The sequence below is a fragment of the Phalacrocorax carbo genome, chromosome 4, assembly GCF_963921805.1.
Source record: "Phalacrocorax carbo chromosome 4, bPhaCar2.1, whole genome shotgun sequence".
Lineage (NCBI taxonomy): Eukaryota > Metazoa > Chordata > Aves > Suliformes > Phalacrocoracidae > Phalacrocorax > Phalacrocorax carbo.
Window position 1 is genome coordinate 37,382,000 of NC_087516.1, and position 15,042 is coordinate 37,397,041.

Sequence of the window (15,042 nt, forward strand, 5' to 3'; positions counted from 1 at the left end):
GCATGGCTGTGCAGCTCCCACTTGCTGAAGCACAGGATTGCATGTGTGATGAGCAAAGAATATAGAAGACTCCTTGATATTTTTTTTTACACAGTCCCAGAACCAGATTTTTGCATACATAACAACAGTACTATTTTTACCTTGTCATGAATGACCCAACGCCAACTGCCTAGGATCTACTCAGAATACCGTCTTTCCTTCCAGCTGATTTTATAAGGACAGTCCTGCCTGTCAGACCTCCCATCTCACTGCTTTTGAACCTGACAGCCAATTTCAAGCACATTTGAAATAACAGTAGGAATCTCTAAAGATAATTCAGTTCCTTTAGGGTTTATTAAAAAAAGGGTTCGGGTAGGGAAGAAGTATCCAAGTTGGTACTCCCATGAGAAAAATGCTGAATGCAGTCCATGGGGGAAGGACTGGATGTGGCAGATAGCGGGAATTATAGCAGTGGGTGGCAATTAGTAGGAATCCAGACTTCATTAGTCCCATTGCTCATGAAATGACTTGTTTACCTAGGCATTACAAGTGTGTTTTGAAAATACATATTTTCTGACATTCTTCTATTACTACTTTTTTCTTGATTTATACCCCATCTATCTAAGCCATTTTCCATCACTTCAGGAATGGAATCTATCATCTGTTGCCAAAACAAGTAAATCAGAGCTGTTTTTCAGTGGACTGTGTTTTGCAAATACTTTCTTTTAATTGACTTGCAACTATCAAAGGCATGGAAATGATAGTGAGGATAAAAGCAACAATTTTCTAGCACAGTCTACATTTGTACAAGCATTTAGCTGTAATTTCCTTGCATCTTTATTTTAAACCTGCTCCTACCATGAATTGCTTAATGATTTTGCTCTTTCCTTAAGAGCTCTGCATGAAAACATTTGAATACATTTTCTATGTTTCCCGTGAAGAGACAAGGACATTTCTTGGTGAATGGGAAAAAGAGTACCTTATGTAATTATGACATTGTGAAGGTGGGGGAGAGAAAAAGAGAGAGGAAGGAGAGAGAAAAAGGAGAGGGAGAGGAGGGAGAGAAGGAGAGAGAGAGGGAGGCAGAAAGAGTGCTGTTTCACTAGGGGAAGTTTTAACAGAAATCAATAATGAGATAAATATTATTTCTTGAAATGCAACTCTGCTTTAAGAGTTGAGGAAGACTATATTATGATCAGTTATTTGAGATGGAGGAATTTAATACAAATATTTTAGAGAAAAAACTATTCCAGCCACAGCTTTTTCCATTTAAAGCAAGGTTTAGATGTTAGGTCTTACTTTTGGTATTACAAGTTCTGAAGAAGTATATTAGCACACGTACTCATTGGCTTTTAAGCCTGTCCTCACTGTTACAGAGAGACCTAGTTCATAAAAATCTGAGTGAGTGTCATGCTATTTATTAGGACTGAACAGATAAATTGAACTGTATGGGTCTTTCACACATAGTGGAAAAACACCTTTCATTTTCAGTTTCTGAGGTGCACTTCTAACAAGAGGGCAGTCAAAAAAGTCATATGTACTGTAGTGTGTCCATTTTGATGGGCCAGTGCCTGATTGCTGAAGACATTCTGTAAATTAAATGATGTAAAGAAATATAAAACCAGACACTGGTGTACACCAAGCTTGCTTACTTTACAGCAAGCTTTCTTACCTTTTTTTTTCCCCCAGATGAAATTTTAAAAATCATCCTATAGAACAAACAAATTGTTCTGAAAATAATCACATGTTGCAAATTCTTAGCACTTAGTCAGAATTATTTATTTTTCAACAGTAGTTTGCACTCTTTTCATTATGGTTGCTTAATACTAGCCTGTGACAAAATGCTATTTATTTGAAGCCCACTTTACCTGTGTTTCTGGGATGATAGGACTATCTTCAGGAGAAATTCTAAAAAAGGTGGATAAAGGTGATGACACGATAATGGGGTTTGGCCTTACAAATCCACTCAAATCACAACTAGGAATGTCATTCTCTTCCTTCTTCATGACAAGGGTATCCATGACATAGAACACATTCCAGGGAATCCATACTGTGTGATACTGTGTCAGGAATGGTGATCGCTCAAACACCAGTGTCAGAGAGGCACCACCATTCGCTACCAAGTCAAACCTAGGTAAAAAAAAAAAAACCAACAGGGCTAGCTAGTCAGCAAATCCTCAAAGCCATCCACACCCTCCATTTTACACATTGATTCTTCATTCCATTGTACTGCTTTGAAGGCAGAATGGCCCTACTGGGAACAACGGAGAAATCAATTAAATTATATTACATAATACTTCACTGAGAGAAAGGAGAGTTTGGGAATCTGTGTTTAAATTAAGCAAGCCCTTCTACTTCTAAAGTATATAATCAGCATGTTTTGCATTTGAAGAATGTACAAAGTACAACTTTGGTCAATCACTTTTTTCATGTCTTCCGTTTCCATTATTTCATTATTATCTTATTTTTACAAGCAGCTCTTTAGTAATGCCTTTGCCGTCTTTAGGAGTCAGAAGTGCTTCAAAGGGAACTTACATTCCATCTTGGCGAGTGATTGTATATCCATAGTCTGGATAGTGTAGAAAGGAGACATTAACTCCAATGAGTGGCGTTCCATCAGCAGTTAATACTTGGCCCCTTATGACAGATGCAAGACTGTGAAAAAGATGCAGGATCAAATTAGAAATCTGTTTTTTTCATTCTCTTTTGAATGAATAAAAGCTAGCAGAGCAAACACCCCCACCCCCCCTGCATCTCTACATGGTATCAACTACTATTAAAGAAACATTCCTGAGACTCTAACCCTTTTACAAGTTCACATAACTTATACTGTATAAACAAACGCCTCGAAATCTACAGATAATAATTTTGTTTCAATATTGTTGATCTTACTTTGGTTCATTTTGTCCATACTGAGTTACTAAGACCAGAAATTCACTGAAGAATTTTAAGAACTTATAAACTCTGAATGTTCCCACTGTAAGTCATACCTCTGGCAGGCTCTTAAAGAACAACGTACTTTTCAATTAGTATCAAAGCAATCTGTAAAACTGCAGGGACTATGAAGTACAAAATTTAAAAGAGCAATAAGGAACATTTGTGCAACAACTTTTAATCAACTGCTGTGCCCAAACACATTAATGCTGTTAAATTACTGCAAACACAGTAGTTCTAGTGTAAATCATCTTCCTTCACTCAGTGAGATCCCAGACACCTGCTTCCTGTTACTGGTTTATTTTCAGGTCATTACTGCTTCGTAGAGCACCAGTCAAATAGTTTATGCAATTATACTGTCGTGCACTTAACAGTTCTATTACATTAATTCATAATTTATATTATTTAGTGAGCTCAGTTTAAAAAGTGCAGCTTTGCTTTTCCTTCTGAAGTGTTTTCATTGCTTTGATGTATTTCCAACTGTGCTAGCCCAAATCAACTGGTTAAATAAAGATTTATTTAATCATTAATGAAGTGCCCTGTTAGAATACAGGTACTATGCATGGCAAGTACCTCCTGTAACCAACTGGCACTGGCAATTTGAATTTTGCAGGAAATTAGACAAAATAAGCAATTTGATACATTAAGAGAAAAGGTCTCTGCTCAAAGTCCATGCCATGAAATTTGCAGTCACAGTGGATCTTCCCCTAAAAGTGGATCTCACACAATCTTCAATTTCTTTTGTACTCATAAGTAAATGATGAGTCATGCTCACCTCTTATTAAAAGGACTTTCCCCAGGTATGACATGAGTGCTGTCTGCTCCAATAAGAAAACTGATCCGATCATAAAATGCTTTGGCAGCTTGCTGAGATGGTGACTGTTGGCTTTGGCTGATAATATCTTGGGGATCAGGTAGTCCACGACAATAAGGCTGGTTTTGGCAAGAACTCTGCAAACAGCAGTCAGGATCCATACAGTCAACTAGCCCATCTGTTGGCAGAAAGTCACACAAATGAACAAACTCTTCCTCCTGCCCCTTTGCATGTGAATGAGCCAGCCAGCAGAGATTAAAAAATATTATGTAGTATGAAAGAATACTAATAATTAAGATTTTAATGAATTCACTTTCAATTAAGGAAAGAAAGTGTGTTATAACTGAGTTCTTGAACTCCCATGGAAATCCATGCAAGCTGAACACACTCAGTATCGTGTATAAATTAAACTTATTTATTCAACACTTTTCTAAAAACGCGTTGAACAAACCGGATAATGAAGGCACTCAGGCTCTGCATACACTGTTAACTTATAAATATTAAACATTTTAGGTGGGTCTAAACAGCTTTTATCTGAGGGTATTTGGCTTGCTAGAGACAAGAAATAAGTAACTCCCACTCTGCTGTTTTTCTGAAGTTTTTTAGAATCTATGCTGCAAGTAGCTTTAAATATTTCACAACATTTATCAAGGTGGATTCCTTTATACCTTCGCAGAAAGATTTTGTTGCTAGTGGCAATTTCCACAACTGGTTTGCATGAAAGTGTATGACAGAACAAAAGCTGTATTTAACATTTAGAATTTTTCTCCCAAGTTACAAGCGATAGGACAAGAGGAAATGGCCTCAAGCTGCGCCAGGGAAGGCTTAGATTGGATATTGGGAAAAATTTCTTCACTGAAAGGGGTTGTAAAGCATTGGAACAGGCTGCCCAGTGAAGTGGCTGAGTCACCAGCCCTGGAGGTACTTAAAAGATGTGTAGATGTGGCATTAGGGACACAGTTTAGTGGTGGACTTGGCAGTGCTAGGTTAGTGGTTGGACTCAGTGATCTTAAAGGTCTTTTCCAACTGAAACGTTTCTATGATTCTATTTTATTCTGAATAAACTGATGAGGAATGCTGGCCAGTATAGACAAGATTTAAACACATGGGTGCTTTTATGCTTATGTGCTGAAATATTCACATATAATGAGCATTAGATCTGTCACATCACTGGAAATCTAATTTGGTGAAAGATTAAAATCAAGATCAAATTGATAACTACTAATTTGCTGTAAGTAAAGTCATAAGGAAAATGAGCCTGGAAATGTCAGCTACAGAAGATTTCTAGATGAATGTAATATGGTATCACATAGCTGATAATTGTTTCCCCAAAAGAACAGCAAGACTGAAATAGCTCAAACATTTTATTATTCCATTTAGATTAGAGAGGGAGCTTGCTTGCTGCACTAAACTGAAAAATATACCAATGCAGCACATGGAGGAAGTCCACGACTGCTTCTCTCACAAAATAATCTAGCTTTAGAGTAAAACTGCTTTCTGAAGGGAAAAATATAATCCATTTTTGTTCAATCATATTTTGAAAGACTGTAAGTAAACAGAGATCTTCTAAAGGTATTCCTCTAAGGATTGCTGTGCTACGTGGATCAGTTAGAGGATTGGCAAAATAGTAAAGGGCTAGGATTTTTATTCTTTTGCACATCTAAAATTCTTATTTAACGCAGCTGACATTGAAGTTAGTTCAGGGAAAATAAAGGGATGAAAAAGTCATCGTTAAGTATATCAAAGTTTAAACTTTTTTAAGAGAAAAGAACATTGATTTTTCCTGGTAGGAGGATACGCCAGAGGGTCGTGTTGCCATTCAAGCAGACCTTGACAGACTGGAGAAATGAGCTGACAGGAACCTCATATAGCTCAGCAAAGTGAAGTGCAAAGTCTGCACCTCGGGAGGAACAACCCCATTCACCAGTACATGCTGGGGGACATTTGGCTGCAAGGCAGCTTTGTGGAGCAGACCTTGGGAGTCCTGGAGGACACCAAATTGAACATGGGCCAGCAACATGCCCTTGCGGCAAAGACTGTGCCAATGACATCCTGTGCTGCATTAGGAGGAGTTTTGCCAGCAGGTCAACAGAGGTGACCCTTCCCCTCCTCTCAGCACTGGTGAGGCCCCACCTGGAGTCCTGTGCACGCGTTGGGCTTTTCAGTACAAGAGAGACATGGGCATACTAGAGAAAGCTCAGTGAAGGGCTGTGAAGATGGTTAAGGGCTTCTTCACACACCTCTCCTTCACATACCTCTCCTATGAGGAAAGGCTGCGAGAGCTGAGACTGCTTAACCTGGAGAAGAGAAGGCTGGGGGGGTAATCTCATCAATGTGTACAGATGCCTAATGGCAGGGTGTAAAAAAAAAAAGACTACCTTTCACTGGCACCCAGAGAAAGCACAAGAGACAATGGGCACAGACTGAAACACAGGAAATTCTGTCTAAACATCAGAAGAACTTTTCCTAGTGTGAAAATGGCCAGACGCTGCAACAGGTTGCCTTGGGAAGCTGTAGAGTCTCCATCCTTGGAGAAATCCAAAACCCAACTGCACACAGCCCTGAGCAACCTGCTCTAGTTGACCTTGCTTTGAGCAGGGGGTGGGACTAGATTATTTCCAGAGGCCTTTCCAGCCTCAAATAGTCTGTGACTCTTGTGATTTTCTGGTTTCATTCTTGTACAATATGACACCCTTTCCTAGCTGAAGTACTGACCTCCCTTGCTGGTTTTAATTCTAGAAGCCTGGATCAGTGTCAAAGCTGGGGGTACTGATGGTTAAAAGCACAGTTTTGGGGTTTTATATCTCTGTATGGTCTCCCAGGCAATATCTGGTGCAGTTGCCAAAGAAATGCTCACATTTCGTCATTCATCTTTGTTAGTTTATAAAAAGCAAATGTACATCTGGAGTATAGTCTGCAGGTCATAAAACTGCATGAGATTGACACCTTCTGAACTAATCAGCTGGAAATGCATTTTTACAAGCCTCTCCGCTAACATCAATCAGAGAAAGAATCTCATTTTCACCAGCCATGATACAGGGATATGCTGTTTGTTATTTTTCTGTGGAGTTTATCAGCAACTTGCCCAGGCGAGTGACGGATGGTTATGAATCTGGCTCCTTATAACTTGAGAAAACATTTTTCATTCTTTCTCTGTACTTATGTGGCTAGAGCCATCTAGTACCACTATGTTGAGTGCTCTATTGCACTGTGTGAAGCAGAGTAAAATTTCCTTTCTGAAATGGCTCTGCAAAATTATTGATGAATTTTGTTTAGCCTGAAAAATATGAGCCTTAGCTCAACACTGGCTTATCAGTTGTATCACTCAACTATGATAGTGCAATTATAAAGAAAATAGAAACTCCTACAGCCAGCTGGACAGTCATTATCAGTCTCAGAACGCTATTTTGTATTTTTTTTTTTGTTCTAGATGTAAGTGGTTCTTCTATATACAGAAGAAGTGATGACTACATTATTGTTTTCTTCCTCAAAAGCTGAAGTCTAGCTGTAAAAATCTTGACTAATGCTACTTTTCCCTCTGCTGCAAAATGCACAGAATTGCAATGGAGCATGGTCTGTTGATAGGATTGCTTATTTGGAGAGACTAATAAAAGCACCAAAACATTAAATGAGAGGAGTCAAGACAGAGGATTTCCACACTTACGGATGGTGGGCATGTTTGCTTTTGAATGGAATTTAAAGGGTATGTATAAAACTGCTGGAAGGTACAAAAATAGGGGGACAAAATAAGTCCCAGGCACAAGTTCCGCCAGTATCAAGGGCAGATCATGGCCAAGGAGCTACATAAATCACATTTTTGGTAAATAAGTTGATTATCTATTTAGGCAGCAAATAATCTCCATGAAGTGAAATGCAGTGTCTATATAGGAAGAATACAGTTTTGAAGCTATGATCCTGGCCACCCCACCAGGATGGTTTCGCTGACTGTGGCACACTAGGGCAAGAGGCTGGAAAGGACAGAAAACTGTATTAACAAACCTCAGTTATTGTCACATAGCTCAATTTTACAACAGGCTATAATGAATGGACTCAATTATAGACACCAAAAATGTCTGCCTGTAGGAGTAGCTGGTCGGAAAAGCCACAAAAGCAGAAATAGCCCTTGATTTATTCCTAAGCAGTGCACAAGGACCTTGTTCAATGTACTATTGCAGTATCTCTATAAGCATACCTATAGTGTACTTAAATTCAACATTCCTTTTAGAGTGAAGAAGCCTAAAATATAAAGTGTTTGGCTCTAAATGAGCTGTCACTCCAGAAAGAAATCTTGGAGTCACCACGGAAAAGTGTTATGGATATATCAACCCAGGACTCCTCAGCAACCACTGATGCAAACAAAAAGCTGAAGAATAATGGGAACTGTTGGAGTACAAACCAGAGAGCATGAACATGCCACTGCATCAGTCCCAATTCAAGTACAAACTTCCCGAAATTTCCTAAGCTTGGGTTATCTTTGTACTTAGTAACCCTTTCAATATTCAAAACATTCTGTGGCAGTAATTTCCTACTTTAATTAGCAGCCTGTTGGTATACCGAAGAAAATATAAGTTCACATTTGTCCTATTAAATTATTTTGCTAAGCATTTCCTATTCGGCACTATCAGAGAAGAGGCCTTGGTTTAGGTAATCTTTAGGCTGAATTTGTACTACCCTGTGACAATGCTTATCAGGATCGGGCTATCCTAGCCTATGCAATTACAAAGATACAGTAGCACTAAGTAAGCTTTACTTCATTATAGTATTTATTTTCATTTTAGTAATAAAAGAATATTAATAATCCCTTAAATCCTGCTGGTGTAAACTTGTAACTACTCTTAATAATTGGATAGGAGCTAATAAAAAGCAAACTTAACAAAGGAATATGTTCAATAAAGACCTACCTAAACTAAAAAGTAAACAGCTCATTCTTCCTACAGCGATGACAAAACATGGCCTACTTTGTTAAAGTATAATAATGACACATTTTTTCCCCAGTAAAGAAGTTAGGCTTATTCCACCCACGAACAACTCTGACTTCTCTCCCCACAAAGTCATTAGGAGTTTAATTCAGCCTAAGGTCTGCTTGTTTCACACGCATTCCTTGTGGGTTGCTAAAATCTAAAATCTATTATCCAAATCAAACACATGGAAACATAAATAGTGATTCTTAAAGAGAAAGGAAATGATCTGCAAGACTTTCAGAAATATCTATTAAAAGGAAGATGAGTAATAATCATCTCATCATATGTCAATAGTATCTAGATGGGAAAATGATCAAGTATGCCTTGATGTCATTAGCATTTCCTATGGAGAATATTCCCACTGAGGTCCTTGGGATGCTCATGTTCACAGAATTTGAATGATTAGTCCCAGAAAGAGCTAAGAATCAAAGGAACAGCAGACACTGTTATTAATGAATTATCCTCATATTAATATATGAAGTATATTTTATCCAGTGTAGGATGAAACATAAACATTAACCACAGCATATCATTTAGCTAACAACCAAGATAACTTTCATTATGTAATCGTTTTGCTTAGTGCAATGTAAATCACACTACCTGCAGTCATTGGTATAAATTCAGCGTAAGTGCTCAGATAACTTGATCTCCCGCAATAAACAAGTACAGCAGAGGCATCCATGTGCCATTCCCTGTAGCTGCGTGGAATCTGAACGGCTTGCTCGAGAGATTAGTGGGCTGACTGCAGGTGCTCTTGGAAAGGGAAGAAACGCTGCTTCTCTTTCCAGGTGGGTTTCTGGCAAACACCACTTTCTTTTCCCAGTTTTGTTTGGTATGTTTCCCATTTTTAATTTAATTTAATGGCTGTATTTTAACCCTTTGCCTCAGCCACTAGTCAAAGACTGAAGTGAATATGCTCTGTACTGAAGCATATAAATGAAAATAAGGTACACTGGAAGAGAAATGCCAGTGACTAATTGCATTATATAGGTCAATCATGGCAAAACAACTCTTTGGCTGATCTCTTCCTCATACATAGCTGCATAATGTCTGTAAAGGAAATAATGAAAAAAATTGAGAGACAAAAAGCAACAAAATACCAGCATTAGACTTTTTTTTTCCAATATGCTTCTTTCTTCTTGAACTTGAAGTCATTCTGTTAGATCCTTCCGCTCCAATTCCTTGTTCCTTTTCCCCTTTTCCTCACAAACAGCTATTATTGTTTTTAGTCTGAAGAAGCATCTTCTTTTCTCTTCTTCTGTTTACTTGCATTCCTGTTCACCTTGCTCCTCTTCCTCCCACTGCTCAGTTACCTGCTCTTGACTCTTCCTCTGATATGTCATGTCCTTTTATTATCTTTAACATTTACTGAATCTGTTTTAGTCTATCACTGGCCTTTCAACTTTTTTTTCCCTTTTTTCCCCTACATGATCTATTTTTCTCCTCTAAGCTGTTTATGCTCTAACCTAGTTTCTCCTCCTCCTTGTGTTGTCTCCTTTCATGCTTGCAGGTTTCTCTTTCTTCCTTCTGTTCATAATCCTCCGGTCCACCTGAACGTAATTCCCCAAACAGCACATCTCTGTGTGGATATGCTATGGCTAATTGTACTTCTTGCTCCCTTCCTACAAACAGAAATTCAGCTTCATACTAGCTCAGATTGTGTATACCAGATTGTGTCAGATTCTTTAGGCCCCTAAATGTGCAAAACTGACTCAAAATATACAATATGTAAGGATGACAAATCAAATGACATGTAAAGCAATAAACAGCAGTACTGTTTTAACTGCATTATTTATTTTTTCTCAGGAAGTAAATGCTGCTGGTATTTATAGTTTGTGATGTCTAAGATCCCAGCTGCAGTTGGGGTATGAGAGCAAACAGCCAACCAGCAATGGCAAATGCATACGCAGTCTAAAGCTGAAAAATGAAGTCACAGCCCTAATGGAGTTTTTTATCTCTGCTCTGAATCTGAAGGTGTTAAACAAAGAAAGTGTTGATGAAAAAAGGGGAAGACAGACAATAAAAGCATTATGTTGATCTAATATTTGACTGCATTCACATTTAATCCTGTTTTTGTGTGGGTTTTTGTGAGATTCTGGAGTCATGCCAAAGTCACAGCCCCTCTACCTTCCCCACCCTACAATGATGACTGCAGATTGATTCCTTAAGTCAACAGTCCTGCCTGCATCTCGCTGAAGATTTACCTGTCACCTGAATGACAGACTGTGGAAAAGCAAGCCAAAAAACCCAAAGACTTCTGGGAGCATCCTGTCAGTCATCTGAGTATTCACAGACTATGAGGGATAAGACCTCTGTAGACTGGGCAACCAGTTGTTTTTAGCACTAGTATCATAGGTCAAAATGTAAAGTCCCTGTTTGGCCTTTTCTCTTGGGATAATTTCCTTGTGAGGTCACTGAAAATTTGAATTCCTTCCCCCGCCCCACTGCAGTTCACTTTGTTGAGACTGTTTTATTCCCATATAAGAGAACATTGCAGGGAAACTAAGGTGACACCCATCATTTTCTGAGTACACGTCTCACCTGTCATAAGCACCCTGTAAGGCTTTGCTGATACATCATATAAAAGCACTGAATATCGTAGCTTATTCTTACAGGCATAAGAGCTGGTAAAATGTGTGCATGGTTCTCATGGCAGCATTGCGTCACCTGACTCTAAAATCTCTGTTCCTCAACAGGTTCTCCCCACTGTTAAAGATCCAGTTGCCACATCTTACCTCCTTCGTTGTCCTTACTGTCAGTGCAGAGAGTTTCCATGGCTACATCACAGCCCGCTCCCCTCCATCCTGGCTGGCAGACGCAGTGCCAGCCATTTTGGTCCAGCGTGCACCTGCCATTACTGTTGCACAAGCCGGGGCAGCCCTCTGTTGAAACAGAGAAAGAAGAAAAATCACAGGTGATTTAAATATTGCAATTATATAAAAAGAAAAAAAAATACAAACAAGGGACACTTACTGGGAACAGGCCTTAGGAACAGCACAAATACTGTAATTGCACATGGAGTGGAACAGCAACATTACCTGCGGAACGTAATTCTTAACAAAGTGGCATCTTTGATTGGCCTGACACTTGAGACACCACTTACCTGTACAGGCAGGAAATAAATGCACCAATCCTCTAAATACCTGCAGGCCAGACAAAATTAAGTTTGTTTTTTAAAATTTTTTTTTTCTTTTTGGCAAAGTAACAAGAGATGAGTGCATAGTGCAAACACAGCTGTGTAAAATGATATATTTTTCTGTGCTCATAGAATAGATCATTATTTGCTCTATGCAGTATTGGTTACTTACTGGCACAAATGTTTAAGCTCCCTGTTACTATGAACAAATCCCTCCAAATTCTTAAGTAGGAAAATGGATATGATTTTAGGCACGTAGTAAAAGAGACTGTTAACTTCATCTGGTCTCAGAGTTGCCGTATATTCATGTGAAATTACAGTGCGTTAAATAATTGCACAAAGTATAGGCCAGTTTTAATGACTATACTTTATGCCAAAAATACATTCCTTTTCACAGAATAAGCAAAGCCCAGGAAATAGTGAAGCAGCTTAGCATCTATTCTAACAAACATTAGGATTCAGGCTGCATACGGATGGGACAGGACCAACAGGATTTCCAACTAAATGTAATAGCTGTGCGTATTTGATTACTTAGGACGGACAAAATGAAATACCATAAGGACCACAATAAAACATTGATAGACTGAACAAAAACACGGTAGTGACGTGCTTCAAGACAGATAGCAGAGAGTGATTTTTTGTGACAATCTCCCTAAGGCTTTTGTGCTGTTACCTTTATATCCTATCTTGTCTGCTTTTATGGCCAAGGAGGGAAAATTTGGGAAACAATTAAAATAATTTAATATATCCAAAATCGATAATTGTTTTCAGTCTAACATTGCATTAAAAAAAAAACCAGTATCTGTCACTTCCTAGTGATGAAATCTGGCATGCAGCCAACATGATCTGTATGAGGATGACAACGTTATAAATAATGTAGATTTTGGTGTTCCTGATCTATGACTATGATAAGACACTGACAGAAGCAAGTACAGATATGGCACTAAGTATCTTATGAGAAGGTGGCTACAAATCAGATATTTTTGGACACAACAATTTTCTGCAAACTTTTATCCAAAAAACCTAAGGAATTGGCTAAACACTTCTTCACTTTGCAGAACTACTATCTTTGTGAACTAATCTACTGACCCAATTTGGCTAAGCTTCGCTGAGTTTAGAACAGCCTTTCAGAATTAATAGTTTATTTTTTTCTTCTAAAGACTTTTGAATTTACTGACTCCTTTCAACCACGTATCTCCAAATTACAAACATACCCAGAAAAAATTTATAAAGGGTGCTTAACTCCTGTCAAATTACTCTTAGAAGGCAGAGAATCGGGAAAAGCTCTTGTGAGGAAGTATGGTGATGCTACACTTATGGATATTGTGCCATCATGGCAGGCTGAGATTAGTCTTGCTACTCCTATTCTTTCAGACTGTAGCTGCTAATAGTATTTGTTGACGTACTGAGAGCTATTTTCTTCTTAATCTTTCTTCTGTTTAATTTACGGAAGACTTACATATTTAATTGCAATACTGACAGAGCATATTAGGAGTCAGCTGGGTACACTCAAGACTTATTGTGTGAAAGCCTGGATATTGCCATGAATATTGCCATATTCTAATGAAAAAAAAAACCACAAATAAGGAATAGAGAAAAATACTCAGGGAAAGAGGGGTAGGAATATTTTAAACATTTTTCTAAATCAATTTTTCACCATAACTGAAGATACAAGAATCTTTGCTGTTTCATGTTAAGACTTTTGCATCCTTGAACCTTTTAACTGAAAATGTTACATAGAGTATACAAGCTTTTTGTAGTTTTGTACAAAATATGACTCATAATTTCCTATAGATTTCCTATATTCAGATAAACAAAAGCTTAAAAGCCTGGGGTATTTTATCGATCTGGATATATAAAACCACACATATATCTATAATTAATCTGTTCTTTAGAACTAATGACACTTGTTCTGTGACAAGAGTATCCCTTTGCTTTGTTTCCTAAATATTTTCAGTTTTGTAGGTAGAAGTCCAATGACAAAACTAACAAAGAAAATGCACCAAACAGCAAATGAATACTATCTTCAGTTTTTGGTTCAAACAAAATCTAATCGTGTATACAGTTTGTGTATAAATGTGTAATTACTGACAAAATGGTATTATATAACATAAGCAAGATTTCATTTTTAATTTGAGATGAGTTGAAAGTCAAATGAGTTAAATCTATAATCCATGGAATGTATGTAAGAGAAGATTCTTTTGCCCAGACTAGTACGTTTGTTACTATATATTCATATTAAAAAGTACATGTAGGTATAGGCATGTCATCAAAGAGCAAATGTACAGTACCTTTCACTATCTTATCCAAATAGTGAGCTTGAGAATTAAAAAGAAAAAAAAACAGACAGACATTTCAGAAGTGTCACATAAAACAAGAATTGTTCAGAATTCACATGCAAATCAAGCAGATGCACCTGACACGAGAGCTCTTACATTACAAAATGAAAATGTATTTCAAAGCTTTTAAAAATCCAAGAAATTCTCTTTTCAGCAAACATCATAATGATTCAATGAAACTATTTCAGAAAGGACTGTGGAAGAAAGAGATGCTACTTTTCTGAGACTACGTATTTCTTCTGACTTCTCTTCACAGGCTTTGATTTTTACAAAATATATTAAAATAAAAATATAATCAAAGCTAGTTAAAAATTCAGTTGTCAACACAACATAAGAGTAATTACTTAGCTTATGAGCTTTACAACACTGACCATACTGGAAGGTCTTTGATTTGCAGGTCACATATGACTCTGACACCATAACCAGCACACTATCTTAACTCCGACTGGATTAACAGGATTTTCAGGAGGAATAGTTTTCTTCTGGTTCAGTTCAGCCACAGTTATTCTTCTGAGCACACACACCAATTACATAACATAAATTAGACTGTATATATGGGGTGGAAGAGGGCGTAGTGGGGTTAGTAGCGTGGTGATCTGTTTCACTTGGGAAAACAGGTGAAAATTAAACTTAGGCTTTAGATGTATAAAAATAAATAACATGGTATACCCAGGAATAGCAAGACTTTTTTTTTTTTTGTAAGTTATAGCACTTCAGATTTCACAAAAGATTTTAGGAGGCAGATGGATGTGTGGCAGACAGCACACAAGACATTCAAAGCAGCAGACCTCACTTTTAATACACAAAACAGCAGAGATGGGTTGTATGTTCCCTCCTTACTTTCAGGAAACAGACATCAACCGCAGTTGTGTTAAATGG

At 37.8% G+C, this 15,042-nt stretch overlaps 1 protein-coding gene across 11 annotated transcripts in view; it reads right to left on the reverse strand.

Moving 5' to 3' along the window:
* The window catches only part of TENM3 (teneurin transmembrane protein 3), a 416,596-nt gene that overhangs the window by 53,566 nt on the left and 347,988 nt on the right, over positions 1-15,042 (reverse strand). For 8 of the 11 annotated variants that reach the window (XM_064449664.1, XM_064449668.1, XM_064449663.1 and 5 more), the window contains 5 exons: positions 14,116-14,142; positions 11,424-11,570; positions 3,689-3,905; positions 2,515-2,634; positions 1,848-2,109 (listed from right to left, as the gene is read on the reverse strand). In XM_064449664.1, the coding sequence (XP_064305734.1) occupies positions 1,848-2,109; positions 2,515-2,634; positions 3,689-3,905; positions 11,424-11,570; positions 14,116-14,142 (773 nt within the window). The remainder of the gene's footprint in view (positions 1-1,847; positions 2,110-2,514; positions 2,635-3,688; positions 3,906-11,423; positions 11,571-14,115; positions 14,143-15,042) is intronic. The other 3 variants (XM_064449667.1, XM_064449662.1, XM_064449661.1) reach the window with 1 other exon arrangement.